At 37.1% G+C, this 25095-nt stretch overlaps 2 protein-coding genes across 2 annotated transcripts; both read left to right on the top strand.

Moving 5' to 3' along the window:
* Positions 1 to 648: 648 nt before the first annotated feature.
* Positions 649 to 10838, top strand: LOC311284068 (polycomb complex protein BMI-1-A). The gene is made up of 18 exons (XM_084398899.1): positions 649 to 835; positions 1478 to 1589; positions 1723 to 1786; positions 1870 to 1904; positions 2134 to 2194; positions 2277 to 2333; positions 2416 to 2469; positions 3527 to 3579; positions 4885 to 4912; positions 7519 to 7651; positions 7764 to 7860; positions 8120 to 8175; positions 8413 to 8463; positions 8594 to 8699; positions 8904 to 8946; positions 9048 to 9146; positions 9359 to 9439; positions 9601 to 10838. Exons 1-18 carry the CDS (start codon positions 700 to 702, stop codon positions 9919 to 9921), a joined length of 1587 nt encoding a protein of 528 aa, XP_084255025.1. The 5' UTR covers positions 649 to 699; the 3' UTR covers positions 9922 to 10838.
* Positions 10839 to 13025: 2187 nt separating this feature from the next.
* spag6 (sperm associated antigen 6) lies at positions 13026 to 19867 on the top strand. The gene is made up of 11 exons (XM_084399292.1): positions 13026 to 13157; positions 13434 to 13529; positions 14041 to 14207; positions 15746 to 15929; positions 16025 to 16230; positions 17633 to 17806; positions 18141 to 18293; positions 18847 to 19038; positions 19164 to 19280; positions 19387 to 19532; positions 19669 to 19867. Exons 1-11 carry the CDS (start codon positions 13133 to 13135, stop codon positions 19712 to 19714), a joined length of 1506 nt encoding a protein of 501 aa, XP_084255418.1. The 5' UTR covers positions 13026 to 13132; the 3' UTR covers positions 19715 to 19867.
* The last annotated feature ends 5228 nt before the right edge of the window (positions 19868 to 25095 follow it).

The following is a 25095-nucleotide window of genomic DNA, read 5'->3' as shown; positions in this document are numbered from 1 at the left end:
GTTTTTGGAAATTGTAGATGTATTTGAACGTAGCCTATTGTAGGCTTTTCCATGGTGTAGTAGCCTATTTATGTAAAGTTCTAAAGTTTCGCTCAAAACAACATAACATCTAATTTGTAATAAAAGAGCTCTTGAGCAGTAGCTAACCAAGGTTATCTTCCAAACGTGACTTCGGTAACTGATTAACAGGGCTACTGTCGCTCATCAGAACTGAGCGTGTCGAGTGGACACAGCTAATATATCTTCGCTTAACATATTGCAAGGTGTGTAGGTAAAAGTGGTAGGCTATTTAATTTGTTGATTCAAAGCAGTATGAAGCAGCGGTAAGACATCAGAATGGGTTGCATAGGCATTTAAGAATCCAACCTCCACACGAATCATTCTAATATAATTTGAGATATAAAAGGTTATGCAGCAGAGGAATAGGCTGCTTGCACATGTAGCCAGATTGACAAAGGGTTACAGGAGAGTGTTTTATCCTATAAAGACAGGACAGGCAGTAGTGGAAATAGAAGAGATCTCGCCAGAGATCAGTCATTATGTGAGGATTTTTTTTATTTTATCCTGGTAATATGGAAATAACACTGAAATAATGTAAACAGCGAGTAATGCACGCGTTGCGCCTGTTCTCCGACAATTCAAGCCCTGAGATCAGCTGACGAGACGCGCTCATGTGACCAAGGCTATCTGCAGCTCAAAATGGAGTTGTCGGAATCAGTGATGAAAGGGCTTCAAAACGTGGCCGATCCAAATGTGTTCGACCTGAAATCATTTACGATATTCACAGAGCAAGTATTCGACAGTCTGGTCTCGCCTCGATGCGAAAGTGTTTTAGGTAAGATGGTTGAGGTTTTTCTTTGTGCTGCATTACTTCCGGTTCTTTCTACACAAGAAGGAAGTAGCGCTGCGCTGTCTTTTTCTGATGTTATTTTCTATCATTGGCATATTATGTGTCGTCTAGCCCATAAGGACTGACAGACTGTGATCGTCATCCGTGCTCGCGGTGTGCCTATTGTCCAGCACATCAATGATCACTCTGCTTAGCCGTATTAGCTGCTATATGGTGTGATTACCAACACTGCATTATTTTTCTTTAAGAACTGAATGAATGTATAAGGACTCGTGAACATTTACTTGATTATGGTCAAACGCATGCTTGTAGTGGCCTGCATTGCCTTTCGTCTAAGTAAAAAAGTGAAGTTAGGCTATCTCATCTGCGCTAGCTACCCGCTAAGCATATTTTTCGTGTCCTTTTTTCCGCTTACTCTCTCTCTCTCTCAGTTTGTAGCCCATATTCTATGTGATTAATTGCTATGACAAATAATTGTACATTTGTATCGCCAAAAGCATTGTTAGCATAACTGGTTCAGTTCCAAACAACGGCTATAGCCTACATCTCTCCCTCTCTCCCCCCTCTTTCTCTCACGCACGTAGCTACAACAGCTTTTCTTGAGAGCAATTTTTTCATCTATCGCAGGTCACCCAGAATTGAAGCACATCGATCAGACTACCCTGAAACACTGTCATGCTGCGGCAACGACCTTCATTCTGGAAGGAGTAAAGCAAAATGCAGATAAATCAACAATTAGGTAACATGTTCCGAAATGGTCTTCTGAAGATAAAAGAAACTGTTCAGCACTTCTTCTTCTTTTCTTTCTTTCTTTCTTTCTTTCTTTTTACTTTGTCACTTTTTCATTCTGAATATATCGTGTGCTCTTTTAGCTCGTGTCTTGAAGACGCCAAGTTCCAGATCGAAAGAGTGGACTTATTGTATACTTCACTCCAGGTAATGTTTTGTATCAAAATGCTCATCTAAATGCTATTAAAGTGCAGAGCATTGCAGTAAAATAAATGTTTCTTTTCTTTTAGAAAAACAAAACAAATTTGGAATATTTGTTGTCAAGGTGAGAAATATTATGTAGCCTAAATATTTTATTGTAAAAGGCATCTGCTACCTATAACATTTATTTATTGGAAATTATACTCCCTTTATGTTCGTCACATAACCATATCGAGTATCTTCCGATTCGCAGAGTGTTATGAATCATGCAAAATCTATGTAACTCTAAATATGACCGCAGCCATAAGCGGTTTTTTATATTATTTTATTAAAAATGATTTATTGTTCCTCAGCATTGATACATGTCCTCCTCATATAACTGATGCTGCATGGCGTCTTGAGTATTGTATAAAGGTACGTTGTTTCTTTAAGTTAGTCAGCGTTGACAGTAGCCTACTTATAGCCTATATCTCATAATCATTGTTTCTCTCGGCAGAATAGTCATTTACATAAAGTCAATCAGCCGTCATACCTGATTTCTTTGAACACCGAGGTATGTAATTTCAGATACATATACAATATGTCCAGTAAATGTTTTTTTCTTCACTTTGAATAAACTCTGGTTACTTTTGCAGAGGGGTGGCGCTTCTTCGGAAATTAATTTTAGTTGCACCATGGAGCAACTTCAGGTATTTATTTTCAACGATTTGCATAATTAGTTTGTTTTATCCTAAATTAGTTAATTAATAATTAAAAACAAGTATACATGACATGATTTACTTCAGCCTAGATCATTGATTAAGTTTTTTTTTCTAAAGGTCTGGGTTGCTTTTAGTAGGCAATATTCGAGCCATGTCTGCATGTTATTTCATTAACATCAAGATCTGTTTTTAGCATAGAACCTACTTTATCCTACAGTGTTGCATTTTGTGGGCCTTCCTCATTTTACAAGAATTCCTGGTCTAAAGAAACATACAGACGATAAATTGCAATAAATTATTTAACATTTCTGTATAATTATTTTTGACAGTTAATTGATAGGCTATAACCCGTTAATTCGTGGTAAAGCTGCAGGCCTACCTGATTATTTTCTATAATGTCAGCGTTGGGTTTCTGCATCTGGAAAAGACAATTTTATTATCTTAGTCATTACACAGATGCCTGTGTTTGTCGTAGGGGTGACACAAAGGTGAATTGTCGAAAGATCAAGTCATAAAATTCTCATGCACTCAATCATCGTCACATCACTTAACATATATTTTTAAGCTGTTGACCAACAAGTTTAGCGGACCGAAGCCAAAAAGGTTAATAAATTTATTGACGAAACCGATGTTTTAATCTGTGATCACGATTGACTGATTGACTTTGCTGTATGTTCAATAAAAGAGCAGTCCACATATCATTCACACACTGTCAAAACTAAACTGTTTTCTAATTTGAGAGTCTTAATCCATGTGTGGTAACTTTTATAAAACTGTTTATCAGAGAATTTTGTAGGTTTATTGTTAGCCTACAAAGAGTTTGAGAAGTTTACGATGTCAACCAACTGATCATCTTTTAATGAAAGAGTGATTTGGCACTAAGAAGACAACAGCATGACAGATACAAGACTTGCATTATCGCATTAATTTTATGTTGAGCTCAGATATAGAAATAACCTATGAAATGGTGAAATAAATCATTGTAGCCTAATTAACATGTCCGTGCATTTGCTGGTGGATAATCTGGATTGTTTGAACTGTTTAGGATTTGGTTGGAAAAATGAAGGACGCAGCAAAAAGTCTCGAGAGGGCATCCCAGTCTTGATTCCTGGATTCCTGAATGTCTTTTGGATGCCGAGGTTTAACGAGGCAAAGTGTCCTTTTTTCAGGACGCAGCGCTCCAGTTTCTTTCTTGATGAATTCTTCTCGCATATATCGAATAGGCCTATATGCTGTATTTTCTTTTTTTCTTCATAAAATCCACAATAAAAATACTTTGATATGAGCAAACCTGCCTTTGTGTAATTATGTGTAGAGCTCAATCGGCTGTCTTTCTTGATAAACGCATGTTTACGAAGAAATCGACATTTGTCGCAAGTGTCTGACCTGGATCCCCTTACTGATTGGCAACTGCTAAAAATAACGCATTATATTTACTATAAATTGTTTAGGTTGAGGACCGGGTTTTTATAGGATAATTCAATCCTAATATGCGGAATGTTTGTTACTGTGCGATAGGCTATAACGTTGAGTTTGTAGAAGCAAAATAACACTTATTTTCTAGGGGACACCCGACCATAAGTGGGTTTCGTAGGCTATTACTTTGCAGCTGCATCACATTCACCACCATGAATTAATTCAGAAACGGGCTATCGGGTTAGGTTGGCTACAAAATGTTTTAACATGTGATGATAGGCTAATATATGAATTGCTTTCTCAACACATTTGCGCTATTTAGTTTAACCATCTTTGTCTATGAATAGATTATATATGTGACTCGGGTTTTATGGTAAGTTAATCTTGCCTCCGTTATGAATCACAGTCTCCAAAGCTGTTGACGAAGAGAGATCATTTTGCAGACAAAAGTAGCAAACGGTTCAAAGCTGACCTACAAGAACCTATCCGGCTGTTGTGTAAACCTAACGAGCCGGACCACAGTCAAACAGACTTTGAAACGCAATTCTTTGTTATTTGCTGAACGCGAGCAGCGCTGAATACACCGACACATATTCCCAGGCCACCCTTAAGGAATTAGATCACGTGATGCACGGGGCGGTCGAACTACAAGCCATTTTGGGGACGGTGTCAGTTTCCACTGAACCATCAGCGCAGCATTTTTCAAAGAGAAGACTGAAGGAGCTAGCCTAGAGAAAACGCACATCAGCCTGGCCGTTTTACTAGCGGAGGTCTAAATAGAAGACCGCTTACAAGATCTGGAACCGAGCACGGCACACACATCGACAACCGGACCTTTTCTATTTTTTTTTATTATTGAAATGCGCCCTGCTCCACCGTTCTCTTATTGCAATTGACAGCGTCTGCAGCCCTTTTCAAGATGGCCGCTTGGCTCGTATTCATTTTCTACTGAACGACTTCTAACTTTCATTGTCTAACCACCTCCAGGCTCGACTATTCACTCCAGCTCAGTAAGGTATGTGTTCTTCGATATCTTCCCTTACCAATGTCAAATTTCAGACTGTGTACTCAAAATGCATCTGTGTTTTGTGAGTGTAAAATGGAGACGTGTGTTAGAGTGGATGCGGGAACTGACAGCCTCGCGTCCGCAACATTGTCTCCGTCTCTCCGCGTGGTTATAGATTTGAGTTAATTTATCTAATAATATTGTGTCCTGTCTGCGCGAATGATTCTCGTTTTGTTGTAGGATTATCAGTTATTGCCATCATCATGTTTGCTTGGTGTTTCTGGCTTAAATGGAATGGTTTAGTTATTAATGAATCCTGATGTGCACGCGAAATCGGGTAGAGACGGGTCGTCTGTTCATGTGAGGCTGAATTCTAAAGGATTTTCCGATTGTTGTCACATTGAGCAGTTATCTAATTTTATAGATATGCGATCTGTATCATGTTTACGACCGGGCAAACTTGTTATTTTGCTGAATTGTACCTATTTGTGTGTTTTCTTAACTTAAATTTACATGGTAACCTAAACTTGTCCTGTTGTCGGATGCAAAAGACAAAGCTTTCAGTGGTTGACAGCAATCATTCACTACACGGAAGATATGTGGTTGATAAAACAACATATTTATGGACTCAGGTAGGCTACTTATTTAATGTATTTCAAATGTTTTTAGAGGTTTCTTTCATTTATCCAACTTAACCGAAGAATGCTGCTTTAGCTAGCCTGGCTTACACAAGGTTTGTATGGATCTTATATCAGTTTGTTGGACTTTGACAAAGCACATTTGTCTACTATAGCCTACGCTACCATTTAGATTTTTTAAAAATATTTAAGCTCAAGAATTAGGCTAGTTATCCCTTTATATAGCCTACTCTGCGGAAGCCTTGTTGTGCTTTGTGTTGTCATGTCAAGAAGAAAAATATATTTATATATTGGACATTGTCGGCGGGTTGTTTCAGAATGTGTTTTTAAAATATTATTAACTTGCGCACTTCTTGATTTAGAAGCGACAGCTTTTCCCTTAAGACCTGGTAAATAATTTTGCTTTTAGACTAACTTCCCTGACTCCCTGAAGTTATGAATGTCAGAGCTATATCTATCAGTGACGTGTTATAATATTGATTACTTTAACCCGGTCTGTCATCATTTACAGGTCTTTGTAAACTCTGCACTTTCTCACGTGGCACAATTCATGTATAAGGGTCGTTTCCTTCTTTTGACAGTTACTTATTCTAGGCTATGTATCACCACCATCACCAGAATGCTTGTCTAGTCAGCGTTCAGAATGTTTGTGGTTTTGTTTTTATAACCAACCGAAACACTTGCACTAAGAACAAGAACTCTTGTATTGTTTCTGTTTGACTGGTGGATGTTTCACTAAATAAATGTTAGCCCATGCCGGCTTTTATTTAGGCTATTTAAAAAGAAAGGGCACAGGTCAACATAAAAAAAAAAAAAAAAAAATCCTCTGTAGACCGATCTTGGTTTGAAAGCTGTCTGACATGTATGTATTGATATCCTCTCGCATGGAGTAACATCACTATGTCGGTTGCTTATAGTTCTCGAGCAGTTTTGTGTAGGCTAGTCCGATGGCTTGATTTGTCACTGTCACGTAACAATATACGATTATATTACAGCAAGTAGGCTAAACATTGCCCAATTAACCTTCAAAACGCATGCTTCATCCAGCACGAGTTTGAGAAGTTTCACGTTCATCAGTATGTGTTCTGTTTAAAGTTCTTGCTTACTCTGATCGTTTCTCATGGTTGTGAACTCTCTCAGCACTTTATAGCACTTGTCTTCGGCTATCAGTGAATGCCCCGACGTAATAATGTGTTTCAAAAACAGGATTAATGAACAGTAGGCTAGGCTATAGCAACGTATGACGATAGTCATTATGTCAAACCGGGTAGTTTATTAGTTTAATGCAAGGTGCATTCATGAGCAATGGGCGATTGCAAGATTAGTGCAGGAGGGAGAGACTGTCAAGGCAAAACGGAGGTCAGCATCATCGGTTAAAGCTGTTCATTCTTTTATTTCAGCTCTTCATACGAGGTCTTAAGATAAACTGTATTTTTGGAAGGCCGTTATCGCATAACATGCACACTATTTCATATAGGCTTTATTTAATCGGCGAGATTTCGGTTTTAAATCAAAATTGGCGCGTTCAGTGCTTTCGTTTTCTACGCGGAATGTTCCATTTCAGCTGCTTGGTACGTTGCCATGTAACGCAGCTTTAGTTGCTATAGAAACCGTAAGTAGTGTTCGTCACGTAAAGTTAATTTACGTAGAATCTCATGCCGGATGCGTTATAGCCGGTGTGCAGTGAACTGTCATGTCGTGTTTGATGAATCTGACTTTGCAGCGATTTAACGATGGCTTAACATCGCAATTGTGCGGTTTTACTGCACCGAAGACCCATGTTTAGGAGATGACCTAACATTTTTAATGGTTGTTAAGCGATTATTAATTGCCCCAATTCCGTTATCTGCATATGTATACGCAACAGTCCACAAAAACAAAAATGTTAGCCTCTCAGCTGATTGAGTAGTCATAATTTTCACTCTGGCTTTTGCTTAGCTGCAAACCTTTGTTCATCTTATTTTGATGTCCTTGCAGGCTCTTTTCCATCCCATGACGATGCATCGTACAACAAGGATCAAGATTACAGAACTCAATCCCCATTTGATGTGTGTCTTATGTGGTGGATATTTCATAGATGCAACAACGATCATAGAATGCTTGCACTCATGTAAGTATGCGATGTGCTGCACTATTTTCTGTGGTTATATTTGAATATATATCATGCAACATATGTAGATATGTTGTTGTGTCTAATCCTGTGATATTTCTCTGATCCTTAGTTTGTAAAATGTGCATTGTCCGGTACCTGGAAACCAGTAAATACTGTCCCATATGTGATGTGCAGGTCCACAAAACGAAGCCACTTCTCAATATTCGGTAACCTTTAAAATCACACTGTCTGTTCCATCTTTCCACTTAGTAATAGTAATAATTAATACTGCATAATATGCAAGCATAATCACCATCCTGTTTCTTTTTATCTGATATGATGTATTTATTTAGCATATTCTTTTTTTTATTGTGGATGCCTTTTAATAATTAAGAAATAACATTTGAGTCAGTCGCAACAGGACTATCTAAATTGCAATAAAAAAGACCTGACCTTTACCTGATCAACATACCCTTCCTCCCTCAGGTCTGACAAAACTCTACAGGACATTGTATACAAGCTGGTTCCTGGTCTTTTCAAAAGTAAGTCAGTCACTATATAAGATTGTAATTATTGTTTGTATTTAGTCACACATGCTTGATCTGGAAATGTCAGTGTCCTTGTTGCATGTGTGACATAATTACTGTAATAAATTATGCATAATTACATGCCCTAAACCAAACCCTAACCCTATAGTACGTTGTTAATTAATTTCATCAGTACTTAATTGTATAATTACACTGTAACAAAGGAAACCTGAAATGTCGTTTTCTGTGCAGATGAAATGAAGCGTAGAAGAGATTTTTATGCTGAACACCCGTCTGTTGATGGTAAGTATTGAAAACAAGTTTGTTGAACTGTTCAGGTAACTGTTTGAACAGTGTAGTACAGCATGTGTGGTTTAAATGTTGACATTTGTTTAAATTAAAGACACTATTCTTCTTTCATTTTATTTCAAAGCTGCAAATGGATCAAATGAGGATCGAGGGGAAGTTGCTGACGAAGACAAGCGAATCATCACAGATGATGAGATAATCAGTTTGTCAATTGAGTTTTTTGATCAAAGGTATGTTTTTTTGTTTTTATTGTCAGTGTATTCTGTTATAAAAGTGTGTAACATAGCCTTTATTTTTTAAGTAGCCTTTCCACTATAGTGTTAACTAAATGATAAAGATATTTGCTAAAAAAAATTCCGATAAAAATTTTTTTTGACAAGTTATAATTTAGCACTTTTTTGGTTTTTTTTACAATTATACGATTTATTGTTTAGGGCCCAACAGCAAGGCTGCACAGATGAGAGGCAAAATGAAGAGGTAATTAAGATCTAGAATATTGTTATATTGAATATTTTTTTGTGATAATGGTGATTGCACCAATAAAGCTTATCTGAATAAAGTATTTGTGTTAAAAACAGGTTAATAATAAAAGATACTTACAATGCCCTGCTGCCATGACTGTGATGCATTTGAGGAAATTTCTGAGAAGCAAAATGGATATACCTCCTACTTTCCAGGTAATGTGATCAATGTTATTGTGGATGTAGTTTAATTTGCAAAAGAGTTTCTGGCCTTTTTTAATCCTTAGTAGTTTGTCACAGATATTACAGTAATGCAGTCCAGTGTTTCATTGCATTTTGAATAAAGAGGGTATTTGTTATCATTTTCTGATTTTGCATTTATTGCAGTGTGATTTTGGTGCTTGTTTTTAATACTATTGTTCTAATAGATTGAAGTTATGTATGAGGATGAGCCTTTGAAGGATTATTACACATTAATGGACATTGCCTACATCTACACATGGAGAAGAGTAAGTTTTTGTGTTAAATCTAGTACTTACTGTGACTTTACAAACTCCATTTTAAAACGTAATTTATGTATCTTAAAATATCTTAAGAATGATAAGTGGTTGCTTTGTGGATCCGGCGTTAAATGATAAAGTGCCTTCTGTTATTCTCGCACATTACATAGAATGGACCACTGCCTCTGAAATACCGCGTGCGGCCCAGCTGTAAAAAAATGAAGATTACCCACCCGCAAGATGGCGTGAACAGCACAAACCGCTCTGAAAGCGACTCAGCCAGCGACAAGGCCAGCAGTCCCGCTGGAGTCCCATCCACATCATCACCACTACCGAGTCCAAGCACACTGGTTCAGCCTTCTCAGCCTCATTTCAGCCATGTTTCCAACCCTATTAACGGCACGACGATGACAAGCCCAAATCGACAGTTCAGTTTTGGCAACAAAGTGCGAAAGACAGCGCTGAACGGATCTTCCACATCGTCGGGATGAGAAGGGACTACACGATAAAGCCAACGCCAGACATAATCCAGCTATTTCCATGCCAACGTAGTGTCATGTAGAGCCATTCTTTTTGTCATTATTATCAGTATATTATACTTGTAACTTTAACGTAGTGGAAATGACGCGCTTCTTTCGACACATTGCTGGATTTTCTAAGTTTGAGTGAGAACGTTAGAGGCCCATTTGTTTGCAAAGTGGACCGCAGAGCGACGGTTGCGGCATTTTCAGAATGCAGAAATGACTGAATTATACCTTTTTATATATTTTTACTCTTGGTCTACATTTTCCCTAAACAAATTGCGTTATCTGTTGCTTGTATTTTACATGTGTATTATAATGTTCTTTAAAAGCATGATTAAAAAAAAAAAAACATTTACTTTTGATTTTAGTTTGCCTTTTCTGGGGTAGTTAGGCTACTGAACATTCCTGGTATATTCTTGCCTTTAATATATCAAAGAAAGGCATATAGCCTATATAGTTCAAATTTAAATGACAAAAGACTATATTAGAACTGCGTGTTCAAAGGGATAAAGAAATGAAACTTAAGTTCTACTCGGCTTAATCATTTTTATTAGAAGTTCTTCAAGTTTAGTTTTTGCAGTTATTATACGATATGCTCCACTGTGCCGGTTCGGGCCGTCATTTTGGTCTCGAGGTCATGCTCAAGTCCTTTAAAGCATGCACACATATCTTTCAGACTGCTTTTCAAGTTATTACATAGGCCTACACGAATTTGTCATTTGACAAACAGCCACTGTTATAGCCTACCCCTAACTTCTCCTTCTGGACAAGATTTTGATGTCTTCAGTGTTCATTGTCTTATTGGTCGATTGTAGACTATTGACAGCTATTGTATTGTGACTGTTGCACAGTATAAAACATCTAAATAAACATTTTACACTTTCACATCGACTTGCGTTTTAATGCTGCTTTAAAAATAGATAAAGAGAAATCTACAAATACCAAAAGTATTCATGCATTACTTTAACATCCGAATAAATGTATTTGGATTTCTAATTATGTATAATAAGTAGCTAGGCCTATTATGGTGCTAAACTTTTAAAGTTGACAATAAGCTCCAAGAAATAACCATCAACGTGGTGATAATGGTGGTGTAGTAGGCCTACAGAACAGCCGTTTATTTCTTTTTTGCAATGAGCAAAAATGCATATATCCATAGCGCAGAGGAACACTATTAAATGCTCGTGCGATATACTGGTAACTGAAGCCTATGCTATCTGGTAAACTTATGACTAAATCCATTTGACCGGTTTCAAAGTCTATTGAGACGAAGGTATTGAGAGGCAGGTGCTACAAACTTCTCCAGTTGTGGCTAAACAGCTTCTAATAGCCTGTGTAAATTACAACACGTAAATTACCTATATTCATACCTGGTCGTTAGAAACGGAAAGTCTGTCGGTGAATCTCTCCGTGACGTGAGGGAAACACTGTCTCGACAGTTTGCACTGAATTATTTGCATTTACACTGAGGTAATGAAAGCTATTTCTTTTAACGGGGTAGATGTGGTTCATCTATTACAGATTTATATTTTAGTTGACAGGTCAGTTATAATCTGGTCGGTCTGGTCTTATTCCGTGCATGTTGGGACTTCCAAGAGATTTAATTCTGTCAAGGTTAACGTTTGGAACAGGATTATGGCTTTTTTTTTTTTTGGCCAATCCTAGTTACAAAACTTGGTAAAAAATTATTTCTCAGTCTTTGTTACACACGGTACATAGTAACTAGTAATTACTATAAATTGTGCTTAATTACATGCAGCCTAACCCTATAGTAAGTACAATCTTAATTATTATTACTCAGCACTTAAATGTATAATTACACTGTAACACGGACACCTTAAAATAAAGTGTAACCCCTAAAACTTGTACTTTTGACGTCACAAGGCTATACATTGATGAAGTCGAAAAATCAAGACACCTTTAAAAAATCCCTACAAATGATGTTGTTGACTGAAATTATTTGTTAGGAGTGTATTTAGAGGTGGACATGAGCAAAGCCAAGTGGACATTCTAAATAAGCTGTCATTGTTTAAAAAAGTTTCTTCAATAGGCTATAATCATCTATGCTCGCTTTGCCTTGCCTTGGCTGATGTCATGGTGAACCCGTAAGAAATAAATATAGGCCTACTTGTTATTTTAAATTCAACAGTATTTAAGTATTGCGTTATGAGAGCATATCTGTGTCAGAAATTACATTAAAGTTAATGCATAAACTCTTCAGCCTTGAGCTGGCATATAAAGGCCCGATTTGTCAGGGTTTTCATAAAGGCAGATAGCCTTTCTCCACTAATGGTCCAGATAACAACCTAAATAACAAGCTTAGATTTTTTTTTTACTATTTTAGACCTATATAGGCTAACTATATACAAAATATTTTCTAATAGGCTACGCAATGTGTACAGTACTTAAAAAGGGTTGGACATTTTTTTATGTTTAATGCAGCCATGTTACTGGGCACAGAGTGCGTGAAATGCAACAGAAAGGCTACAACAACCAATTATTAAAGGCATTCGGGAAATTATGAACTATTTGGTAACCAGCTCAAATGACCACCTTATTCAAGTGAAAACAATTAAACCGTAAAAACAACTTTTAAGTGAACAAGCACGCACGGAAAGTTTGTATTCAGCTGCTCGACGAAAGACTCTTTTTTCCACATATAATCACGAACCAGCAGGCAGTAGTGTATTTACTATTCTAAAACTTATTCAACGAAAATGCGAATGTGAAGACTAATAATTATTACTAAATATCACTGCTGCTGTGACTGCAGTTGTCTCTGAGGTAACCGTGTAGACACGAATCTCGTGAGGGCAGCTGTTCGCCCTCGCAGCTGCTCTGTCCCGATTTGACACCGTTCTTGAATCCTGTTTAATACCCCAAACTAATTACGGATGAATTAACCTGCTATTACATCTGGACATCACCTGAATTCGGCACTTATCCTGATTTGAAAAGATGTCAGCACGAAACATTAGTAGAACATTGACAGCATGCTCACCGAACGAACGAGATGCCTATCACTTCCGGTTTGTTGCCAAGACAACAGTTGCACGCCTCCTCTCAAAGTCACAACAAACGCTGTTTCCTAATGGAAGTTTAAACGCACAGTTTGTCGCATCCACGCAGCTTTTTGTCGTTTTTACTCCGATTTAGGATAGCAGCTACTGATAAAACAATGAGTCAACGGCAGGTTTTACAAGGTGAGGAAGTCAGATCCGTTGAAGGATGATTAAAAATGTTAATGCAATGATAAACTCACTCAGATCATTAAAACCACTGGGGTTAACTTAACGTTAACGTTACTTACTTTTCTTACTTTCGCAGTTTGTTGACATAATTTTTGGCATTGACTCTTATATGCCGGTCTATGTTTAACTTAAACTACTGTCAGTTAATTTGCCCGATCAGCAAATCCAAATTTGTAAAACGAGATTATTATAATAATATGAATTATTATTATTATTATTATTATGCAGTGTTTGAGCAGTACCAGAAGGCAAGAACACAATTTGTGCAAACTGTAGCAGATCTTGCATCAAGACCACAAAATACTGAAACACTTCAAAATGCTGGTGAGTGTCTGAAATATTTATTTTGTGGAAAAAAAGAGATGTTTTCTGCTTGAAGAATGGTATGGTAACTTATCTGCTTATAATGGAAATCATTTTTCAACTGATAAAATATGATTTTCCTGGGTAATACTAATTACAAGTGAGCTTAAAGACATTCAAGGTGAATTATAACATGGGCTGTATAACTCAACGACCTAACCTACAATATGTAGAGTATTTTAAACCTTTTCAACACACTCAGGACTGATGGGAGGGGGAAAGGATCTAAATCAATGTTTCACCAAAACACTGCACAGTACAATGAATGTTTCTGGGCGAAATATCTTACAAAATAGTTGACAGGTTAAGTTTTTAATTAATAAGGAACGCATACAGTAGCTCATCATTTTATAGATATATTTTATTATATGATTTGAACCTTTGAAAGTATATCCTCCCCTCATCTGCTCTCAAGTGTCTTTCCACTCCTGTTTTCTCCCCTGCACAAATGTGCTCACTCTCTCTGGCTTAGGTGTAATGTCCCTTTTGAGGCCTCTCCTTTTGGATGCAGTCCCAACTATTCAGCAGACAGCAGCCCTGGCTCTCGGAAGGCTTGCCAACTATAACGATGACCTGGCTGAGGCTGTAGTAAAGGGAGACATTCTTCCTCAGCTTGTGTACTCCCTGGCTGAGCAAAACGTGAGTTTCTTTAGTTGAGCCGTTCAGCTTTCATTGAAATAAATAGGTTTGCCTTAAGGCGTCAGACTTTCATGCCTAAATTTCTTTTTGCACAATGCAAAAACTTGGCAATGTCAGCCAGGCAAACCATGTTTTTGCAATTTCCAGTTTAATTCATATATTTTTGCGCTATTCTCATTTAATACTTGCTTTTAAATGTGTCGTGATAAGCATAAAGTCAAAGCAAAAGCAGTTTGTCTGCATTCTTTATTTAAATTATATGACTTTAAACAGTAACATGACATGTGAGCAGGAATACAGGTACTAAACATTTACATATTGTTTCATTATAAAAATGTAAAGTGCATGGTAGTGCATCAACTCCAGATCTCAGATCACATCTTGGTTTGACTCCTGGCAAACTCTCGGATCATTGTCCAGATTCCAGAATAACCCAGCAAAAAAAAAAAAAAAAAAAAGTGGTGACCCAAAGCTTTTACTCCAAAACTTTCTGTTAGACTACTGTTACACTGTCAGAGAGGCTTCATTAGAAGTATAGTATACACTCCACCAAAGTTATTTTTTATCTAATTGAATCGTATAGAATGTGATATATGGACTTATTCTTTGTTAAAGGGATAGTTCACCCAAGAAATTAAAATTCTGTCATCATTTACTCACCCTCAAGTTGTTCCAGACCTGTATAAATGTCTTTCTTCTGCTGAACACAAAGTCAAGTCAAGTCAAGTCACCTTTATTTATATAGTGCTTTTTGTTTCAAAGCAGCTTTACAGTGATAACAGGAAAATAATGCAACAAAGTTTGTTTCGGCTGTACAGCAGATCTAGAAGAAAATAGTGTCATAGTCCAGCTGAAGTAAGTTCAGTGATGGTTCATTTTTGTTGTAAAAAAATTATTAATGTAGTTAATTTATCTATACAGCCGCTCTGGAGACTCCAGCTCAGTTCAGTTCTCATATATAATGGTGTCAGTGCAGGCAGATCAATAATATTGTTAAATATATTAAGTGTCCCCAACTAAGCAAGCCAAAAGCCAAAGGCGACAGTGGCAAGCAACCAAAACTCCCATCAGGTGACAGAATGGAGAAAAAACCTTAGGAGAAACCAGGCTCAGTCGGGGGGGCCAGTTCTCCTCTGGCCAACGAACGAACAGTGTATGATTATGATTCAGGCAGCATTTCAGGTCAGAAGTCAGATTGGATCAGAACATTCAGAATATATTTTGAAGAATGTTTGTAACCAAACAGTATGCGACCTAACCATAGTATTTTTTTCCCCATAATATGAAAGTCAATAGTGCCCATCAACTGTTTGGTTTCCGATATTCTTCAAAATATCTTTCTTTGTTTTCAGCAGAACAAAAAAACTCTAACAGGTTTGGATCAACTTGAGGGAGAGTAAATTATGACAGAATTTTCATTTTTGGGTGAACTATCCCTTTAAAGGCAGTTTTGCTGGTGATTCATGAACATTCTAGTGCATTTATTGTTCAATTGCTTTGTCCTTTCCCTCTGGATTACTGGGATATGAATGACACAGCGATTCTATAAGAAAGCAGCTGCATTCGTTCTTCGGGCTGTTGCTAAGCACTCCCCTGAGCTGGCCCAGGCCGTGGTGGACTGTGGAGCACTGGACGCTCTTGTGGGCTCCTTGGAGGAGTTTGACCCTGGGGTCAAAGAGTCTGCGGCATGGGCAATAAGCTACATTGCCAGGCACAATGCACGTGAGTTAGCTTCAAAAAGGGTTTGTTTTTATATTTATTTCTTACAATTTGTCAATGTTCCTTTTGTTGTTCATCTTCACTCCTGGTGTGTGCAGAGCTGTCTCAGGCAGTGGTTGATGCCGGAATAGTGCCTCTGCTTGTGTTATGCATCCAGGAGCCTGAAATTGCCCTGAAGAGGGTTGCTGCTTCCGCTTTGAGCGACATAGCCAAGCACTCCCCAGAGCTGGCTCAAACCGTGGTGGACACAGGGGCAATCGCCCACCTAGCACAGATGATCCTAAACCCAGATGCCAAATTAAAGGTGACACAGTCTACACTCTTAAAAATAAAGGTTCTGAAAGGGGGGTTTCGCAGCAATGCCATAGAAGAACTATTTGGGGTTCCTCAAAGTATCTTTTTAAAAGAACCATCTTATTGTGAAGAACAGGTAACACTTTAGTGTTTACACTTTAGTGTTGGGGATATTTAATTTGATTTTATCAATCAATGAATTCCACTAGAAACAAACCTTGTTGTATTATTTTAATTTAATACTGTGAAGCTGCTTTGATACAGTCTGTATTGTGAAAAGCGCTATACAAATATACTTGACTTTAGTTAAGATCCTTATTAGCATGCAAATTACTTGGATATTGGCTGTGTTTTAGTACTTATAAAGCACATACTAATGCCTTGTTCTGCATGACCATATTCTACATCACTTAATATCACCCAATGCCTAAATTTAGCAACTACCTATAACTATTAATAAGCAGGAGTTTACTGAGGCAAAAGTCATAGTTAATAGTTAGTTAATAGTGAGAATTGGACCCTAATCTAAAGTGTGACCGGAGAATATTGTAATAATCTAAAGAACCTTTTTCCACTATACAGAACCTTTTGTCTAATTGAAAGGTTCCATGGATGTTAAAGGTTCCTCATGGAACCACTAATGCCAATAAAGGTTCTTTATTTTTTTGAGAGTGTACAGATATTGAAATCAATGACATGCAGACTCAATAGGGCTTTTTACACTTGAAATAGTTAACCCTGGGTCATTCTTAACCCAGGAAAAAGAGAATCCTCGAATCTTGTTTCGCATTTCACACTGCTCATATTTTAGCCGGGGTTAACAATTAATCCTGGGCATTTATAAACTGATGGTTCACACTTTACATTCCTAAACCATTTGTTAATGTTCTTAATTGCATATTTGTGGTGTCAGTGACATTGATTGGATGAGTCGGTACACAACCTGTTTACATAACTAGCGTTGTGCTACCTCATATTATACATTGCCGACTATCAATTCAATATAACTCTTCTTAACTCCAATTTATACACCAACAAGAACTCCATTTTCCCCTCAAACGCTGTTTACAACACGCAATGTTTATATGATCATCAAAAGCTTGTGAATATGATGCATCTGATTGGTTGTCTGTTGCTAACCATCTAGCCATAAACATTCAATCACAATTTAACACTTTACATGCTTGGCACCGCAATGCAGGGTTAAACTGGTGCTATCCCGGCTCCAGAGCAGGGTTTTATATCCCGGGGTAAAAAGCAGTGTTAACCCCGCTTCTAATTGCAAGTGGGTAACTTTCCTCTACCTGGTGTTAAAACTGGGGTTTAGAACAACGCTAACCCCAGGGTTAAGCACAGTGTGAAAAGCCCTAATGATTTAATTTGACAGTAGACTACATTTTTACTCTTTACAGAGGCAGGTTTTTTCAGCTCTCAGTCAAATCGCCAAGCATTCCGTGGACGTCGCCGAGATGGTGGTGGAGGCCGAGATATTCCCCGCTGCGCTGGTTTGCCTAAAGGACCCTGATGAATATGTTCGGAAGAATGTCGCTACTCTTATTCGGGAAATCACAAAACACACCCCAGAAGTACCTACCACATACATAACATACCCACTAAATGATTTCAAGATGCTTGGGTAACTTTGGAATCTCTACTTTGTCAGCTCTTTGACACCCCCTGTTTAAATAATATGGTGTGAGGCAGCTAGTCTGTAAACCATGGAGAATGTGGGTCTGTTATTTATCACCAGTGCAACACAGGAAACAGACAATTGGTTACCACATAGTCATTGCATCACCACTTTCTTTTCACCTGCCCAAAACGGTTTTGCTTTTCTGGTCTAATTATTTATTTATTATTTATCATTATGTCACACTGACTTGTGTGTTTGCTTGTGTGCATTGTTTGTTTCCTACTCAGCTGTCTCAGATAATAGTGAATATGGGGGGCGTAGCAGCTGTGATTGACTACCTCGGGGACTCCACAGGGAATGTTCGCCTGCCTGGGATCATGATGCTGGGCTATGTGGCTGCACACTCCGAGAACTTAGCCATGGCTGTTATTGTATCTAAAGTCTGTTATGACATCCTCACTTAAGATTACATGTAAAACTTAAATTTGACTACATATACTGTTCAAAAGTTTGGGGTCAGTAAGATTTAAAAAAAGAAAAAGACTTTTACATTGTTACAAACATATATATTTCATGTAGATGCTGTTCTTTTGAATCTTCTATTCGTCAAATAATAATTCATGGTTTCCACAAACATGTTACTGTCATAATAAGAAGAATTGTTTCTTGAGCAGCAAATTAGCATATTAGAATGCTTTCTGAATGATCATGTGGCACTGAAAACTGGAGTAATGATGCTGAAAATACAGCTTTGCCATCACATGAATAAATGACATTTTAAAATATATTAAAATAGAAATCCGTTATTTTAAATTGCACTAATATTTCACAATATTAATGTTTCACTGTATTTTTGATCAAATAAATGCTTGGTGAACATAAGAGACTTCTTTCAAAAATATAAAAAAATCTTACCGATCATAAACTTTTGAACAGTAGTGGATTTCTCTCATAATACTGATTATGATCACATTTGATTCTCCACTCCTGTAGGGAGTGCCACAGTTGTCTATCTGTCTGGAAGAGGAGCAAGACGAACACCTCAAAGCAGCCATAGTTTGGGCGTTTGGCCAGATTGGCCGACACACACCCGAACATGCACGAGCTGTTGCTGTGGCCAACGTGTTCCCTAAACTCCTAAAACTCTATTTGGACACTGAAAGTTCTGAAGACCTGCAGGTCAAGGTGACCAATGGTCCATTAGTAACTGTAGAGGAACTTTTTTTTTCTTTTTCTTTTTTTTTTACCAATATCATTCATTTTTTACTAACTCTTGCCTATTCTTTGCTTTGTTCACATACTCAAAAAAGGCCAAGAAGGCATTGAAGAGCGTCCTTCAAAAGTGCACTTATCTACCAGCACTGGAGCCTCTTCTCTATGAAGCTCCCAGCAACATTCTTAAACATGTCATCTGCCAGTTCAGTAAGGTAGCGGGAACTTACTGTTTTCATTAACACATTTTATGAAAGCTGCATTTGTTAATGACAATGAGAACTGTTTAAGGAGCTTTTCGATTTCCTCCCCATCTTAAAGGTTCTTCCTCATGACAGTAAAGCACGGCGCTTGCTTGTTACCAGCGGTGGTCTGAAGAAAGTGCAGGAGATCAAAGCAGAACCTGGTTCTGCAATTCAGGAATATATCAATGCAATCAACAGCTGCTACCCTGAGGAGATTGTCAGGTTCATGAATATTTATGCGAATAATAAACAGCATAAAATGTTTTTACACTGAACATGCTTTTATAATGCTGTAAACCCTTAGATTGAATATTCTGTATGTTTTTTGGTGTTCCACTGATCGTCCTTTCTTTCACAGGTATTATTCCCCTGGTTACTCTGAGTCCTTGCTGGAAAGGATTTAAAGCTATCAGCCAGTGTGATCATGTGCAATATTTTCTTTACTGAAACACTATGGATGTTTTACTTTTTAAAAAGTGAACTTGTGAAAAATAAAAAGTGAAAAGTGGCGATGATCACATCTGCAACATCTCATTTCAATAAAAAGAAAATGCATTAAAATGCACGATTTAGTTTGTTATTTGATGTGATTATTAATTCTGATATTTTAAGTCTTTATATTTTAACTTTATATGTATATACTATTATGTATTCTTGATTCATAAAAATCATTGATCAATCTGGGTAGTTGTTTTATACAAAAATAAAATCTATTGATTTATTATGAGCCAGTAGGTATACACTTCCATTTAATTATCAGGGTATTGAAAGTAGTTGTCATTTAAATGCTTGTAATATTTTGTGCAACCATTTGAGGCTACCTGATTATTAAGACACTTTTTTTAGGTGTTGCGTGGATTACCCTAGATTCAGGCTTTTTAATAAGGTCTAATCCATGCAAGAGCCTGTGTCATTGTGCAGGGTTTCCCAAAAGCATTGTGAGCCTAAATGGAGAGACAAAAAGCCTATTAGAATTATGGGCTCTTTCCCAAAAAGCATTGTAACTTGAGAAGACCTTTAAATTCACATAGATCTAAGAGTGCTCTAAAGCAGGGATTTTCAAACTTGGGTCCGGGGACCCCCATGGGGCCAAATTGGAGTGCTAGGGAGTCTGTTGAAAAGCATAAGTGAAAAAAAATATTTAAATATATATATGTATAAATAAATTGGATAAAATAAATAAAAAATACACAAAATAAATAACAGTACAGCACACTTATATTGTAAGTAGAAAGAATGTTACAAATGTAACAAAACAAACTAAATATTTTTCACTGTTTCACATATATATAATATTCATTTTCACAGTATAAATTTGGTTTTTACACATGAAAATCTATAGCTGCCTTTTACATTTTAGTATGAGGGGCCCTTGAGTCGCACCAGGATGATCATATTTGAGGGTCCATGCATGGCATCTAAAAGATTGAAAATCCATCCTCTAAATTAAAATATTCGTATGTGCTAAACGCATCGCTAGCAGACAGAATCACCTGCAGGACAACCGCAAAACTACACCTAAGTTTAACAGTAGGCTACAGTTATTACTCACTCTTTTTGCTTTTTCCTTTAATGTCAGGATACTTTATTTTATGCCTTTATTTAAATCAAAAAAGTGGGATGATTTGTAACCACGTAGTTTGCACAAAAAAGAGGTGACATTATTGTTTCAGGCAAGTAAAGGCAATTCAGAAGCTGGTCCAATAAAATAGGCTACTTTGCACTTGTAGGCTTATTAAAAATAGGGGCGTAAACATATCAATGAAAAGAATATCATGTCGTTCATGAGAACAGGAGCCGAATTTCTTCTAGCGGCCAAAGCCTTTTCATCCACTTCTACAACCCACTCTTCCTCCGCCTTCCTCGAACCCACCGCACCACAAGGTCGCGAGGCGTTGCGTTATCGCTTTAGGGAGCAAAGAGCAGACCGCTCAATTTCACTCGGCAGTAGCCTACTGGCAACACAATGGACCTCGTTCGTTAGATTTAATAGGCTACCCTTGTCATTAGCAGGATCACTCACACACAGGGCCACAAAACAGTAAACGCTGCCTCCATGTCTCCACTTGGCTGGCCCTTGAAGCTTGCATTGCACACCCCTTGAATTTGTGAAAATAAAAGATTGCAAAAGGACATCAGATGAACAGATCAGCTGTTGTGTAAACGTTCTGAACAAACGACTCACACAATTATAATTTTATAGATAACTAGGAATTTTTAAGATAATAAAAAGAGGCCCTAATAACGAGCGATTGAGATTTTAACACGTCCTGACCAGACAACGCAATAGGCTATAAAATTCACGTATTGCGCGTTGTTAAATATATTTTTTAGGAAACACCCATGTAAAAGAAACGAACGTTCGTAATATCGGAAACGCTATCTGTCATTATAGAGAAACTGGGCCCCATGAGATATAATTTCCATTGGTAATTATGAATTCACTCGTTATCGCCCCCTGCTGTCTGATTTCATACCTGTACAGATTAAAGAACAGCTGTTAAACATATGGCAGCCCATGCTTTGTTTATTGTTTCCTCTTCTGATGTCAATCAGATTACTTTTTCATTTAACACTGTTTTGTCATGTATTGTCTCCGTCCCACAGCTTTGCCCTTGATTCTGAAATCAGAATGGCAGATCACTTCGTGAATGTAAAATATTAAAAACTATAGGCCTAGGGCCTATTTTGATTTTTATTTAGTCCGAAATTGTTAGTAGCCTAGGACTTTCAACTGAAATATAATAGAAGTATTATCATTTTCATATTCTCTGAGGTAGTAGGCTACGTGCATGCCCACAGTTATTTACTTACTAAATTAAGTCTGACTTGCCTGCATTACCGTAAGGTTGGAACACACGTAGCCTATATCAGTTGTGGCATCGTTCTTTCAGCCACTAACACATGCACAAGAAACGGAAGAAGCCTTGAAATAATTAAGCCATATACGCTTCAGGCTTTTAAATGAGAAGGCTACCCACAAACCTTCGTGTGCACCAGACTGCAAGCTGTAGATTCAGTGCAAAACCGACACTGCAAGTTTGTCTTTATGCCTCTTCCATTTGAGACAATATGACATGAGGATGTACTCAGATAATTATTTTGAATAGCCTACTTTCTTGACTAAACAGTGTTTAATAGTCTACCCAATCATTCAAAATGATCCAGCTCTTATGTCGGTTATAAACGTTGATAGCGACTTCAACGAACATTCACACCCGTTAATAAAGTTAATATCAGTCTAATTAAAGTTAATTGTCAAACAAATATTTTCCTCGGCCAACGTCATTTATAAACATTTTGGGGCTTAATCTGCATGAAACATAGAAATGCTCATGTCTTTGCATTCTTGTAGCTATATTTTCTATAAAAATCTGTCCCAATTCACTTTGTACACGGAGTGAACTGTTATTTTGTAATATTTTTGGTTGGTTTTTAGGCTAATTGTTGAAACAGTTATACCATGTTCTATTTTTATATATTTTTTATAAACGTAGCCTATTATAATATTTAATAAATGTTTGTTTTATTGCATTTAGTTTGCATTAACGTTTTATTTAGTTTTATTTATGTATCTTTTTTTTTATTAACTTAAGCCTATAAATATCAAAATATTAATTTATCGTCTTATAGGCCTAGGCCTTTTAAGTAGTGGCTGACGCATATGGCCTATAAACATTTTTAATTAGTCTACTTTTATAAATAAATATGACTGTTGAACACATATCATCGACTGGGAGGGTTTTCTAATAGGAAATTATTTGAAACAACAAAAGTTCATAAGAAATGTGCTCAGGCTATTGTCGATTTGTTTGCCGTATAGGCTACACAAGTAGCCTAACACACAAGGGGGCGCGATTCACCCACACACCCAAAAAGCAAAAAACACATCTTATTTAATGTGTTATTGTCTAAAGCACGATACTCTCGGTGGAAGCTAGTTTTATTCAACCCTGTCATCCATTGTGCCCTTGGGCGTCAATGACCCTGCCGTCAATGGTCCACTTCAGCTCTCATTCATCACTGTGGAACATGGACACGTGAAGTGGCAGGCTCTGTTTTCTCAGGGGGATGTAGCCGTTGGTTTGGTCAGCACTTGTCGTTCTGTTGTGGGTCACTAACAATGTGTTCATGCCTCACCTATAAATGTCTATTTCTCAATAATCCTGACGTGGTCTTTCTCGGAAAAGCCTTTGAAGCCAAAAACATCACTGGCATGTGATCAGTCAGACTTTGTGAGACTCAGCAGGCTCTACATGCATTCACCTCACATTCTCACATCCTCTGTTTTAAAAAGAGTAAACAAACAGCTTTTCCCTCTGAAACGGACCACAAGCATGAACAGCCTACACAATTCCTATCTCATAATGCAAATATTTTAGCAATTGCTTTACGGTCTGAGAAGAGCAAGCGGCACTGCCTTAATATTCTTCATCTGTTTATGCTTCGTCATTTATCCGAGTATCTCAGTTTCATCACATGAACAAATGTTTTGGAGTATTTTAGATTATAGATAGTTTTTTTTTTTAGTTGTGCCTTCTCTCATTCTATTCGGTTTCCAGTTTGAATAATGAGTCATATAGCCAGGCTAGGCGTTGTATATCCTGTGTGAAACTTGCATTCATTGTTCTTTGCATGGGTTAGAAGCTGAATTAGCACTGTGAAGGTGTAATGCTCACTTGTGAAAAACCTTCCAGGGAATCAAAAGTAGAAAAGAACGGGATCTATCTTAATAGTCAGCACCCACAAGCTGAGGATTTTAACAAAATCTATGCAAATGATTCATGATGAAGTTCCCTGGTCCCTTTAAATGCATGCTAAACAGATTGTGATCAGAGATATATTTTAGAATTTTAAATAGCTATAAAATTCAAATAAAACATATATCACTATCATAAAATAGGATAAATTCATTACAATAAAAAGAGAAAGAAAAAAATGTTGCCGTAATTAGGGATCCCTGACTGAAGGCATAATGCAATCGATCATTGGAACGGCAACTGTCAATCAAGAATAGACACGCCTCCTTTTCACCTGTTCACTGACACTTAAACGAGACAAAGAAATCGTTCGCAACAGCGGCGAGAGACATTCCATTTGATAAGATGTTTCTGTTCTGTAGGACCGTATTTTGTTTCCTTATTTTTGCTCTCATGCATGTTAAGGGAAACTCGGGATATGGTATGTAGCAACTCTGAAATTGCACGTGACAAATAAGGCCTTGATGAAACTCTTACACGAAGATTTGTTTATAATATCAAATGACACTTTTTACAGCTGTTCAATTGTACCTTGGATTTAACAACTGTAGCTCACTGGAAAACCATCAAGAATCGAAGCGTCCACTATGTTCCAAGCCATTCAGTGAAGGGTAAGAGTCCTTTTTTTAAACTAAACTTTATCTAGCCTACATTATTCACTAAGTGAATTGCACTGCAAAATGTTTTGTCAGGTAACTTAAAATATGAATAATGAACTAGTATAAATCTAAATATGATAATATCCAAATTGATTTTATTTAACAAAAAAAATTGAACAAGGCTATAAAAACATATTAAGTTACATAGCCTACATGAACGCTTGACAAAAATGGAAGTGTAGGCAATATAACAGCACAATACAATTACATTTTTTATTCAATTTATTAACACAAACAGTTACAACATAAAAATAGAATAAAATGCAAATATATATATAAAAAAATATATAATTTTTTTTTACAATATTATAGGCTACTCTAAAATACGATGCATTATTAAATTAATTTTAAATTAAATTAAGATTT

This window comes from Rutilus rutilus (genome assembly GCF_951802725.1).
Source record: "Rutilus rutilus genome assembly, chromosome: 24".
Classification (NCBI taxonomy): domain Eukaryota; kingdom Metazoa; phylum Chordata; class Actinopteri; order Cypriniformes; family Leuciscidae; genus Rutilus; species Rutilus rutilus.
The sequence above is the reverse complement of the archived record's forward strand: the minus strand, read 5'-3'. Positions and strand labels throughout refer to the sequence as shown.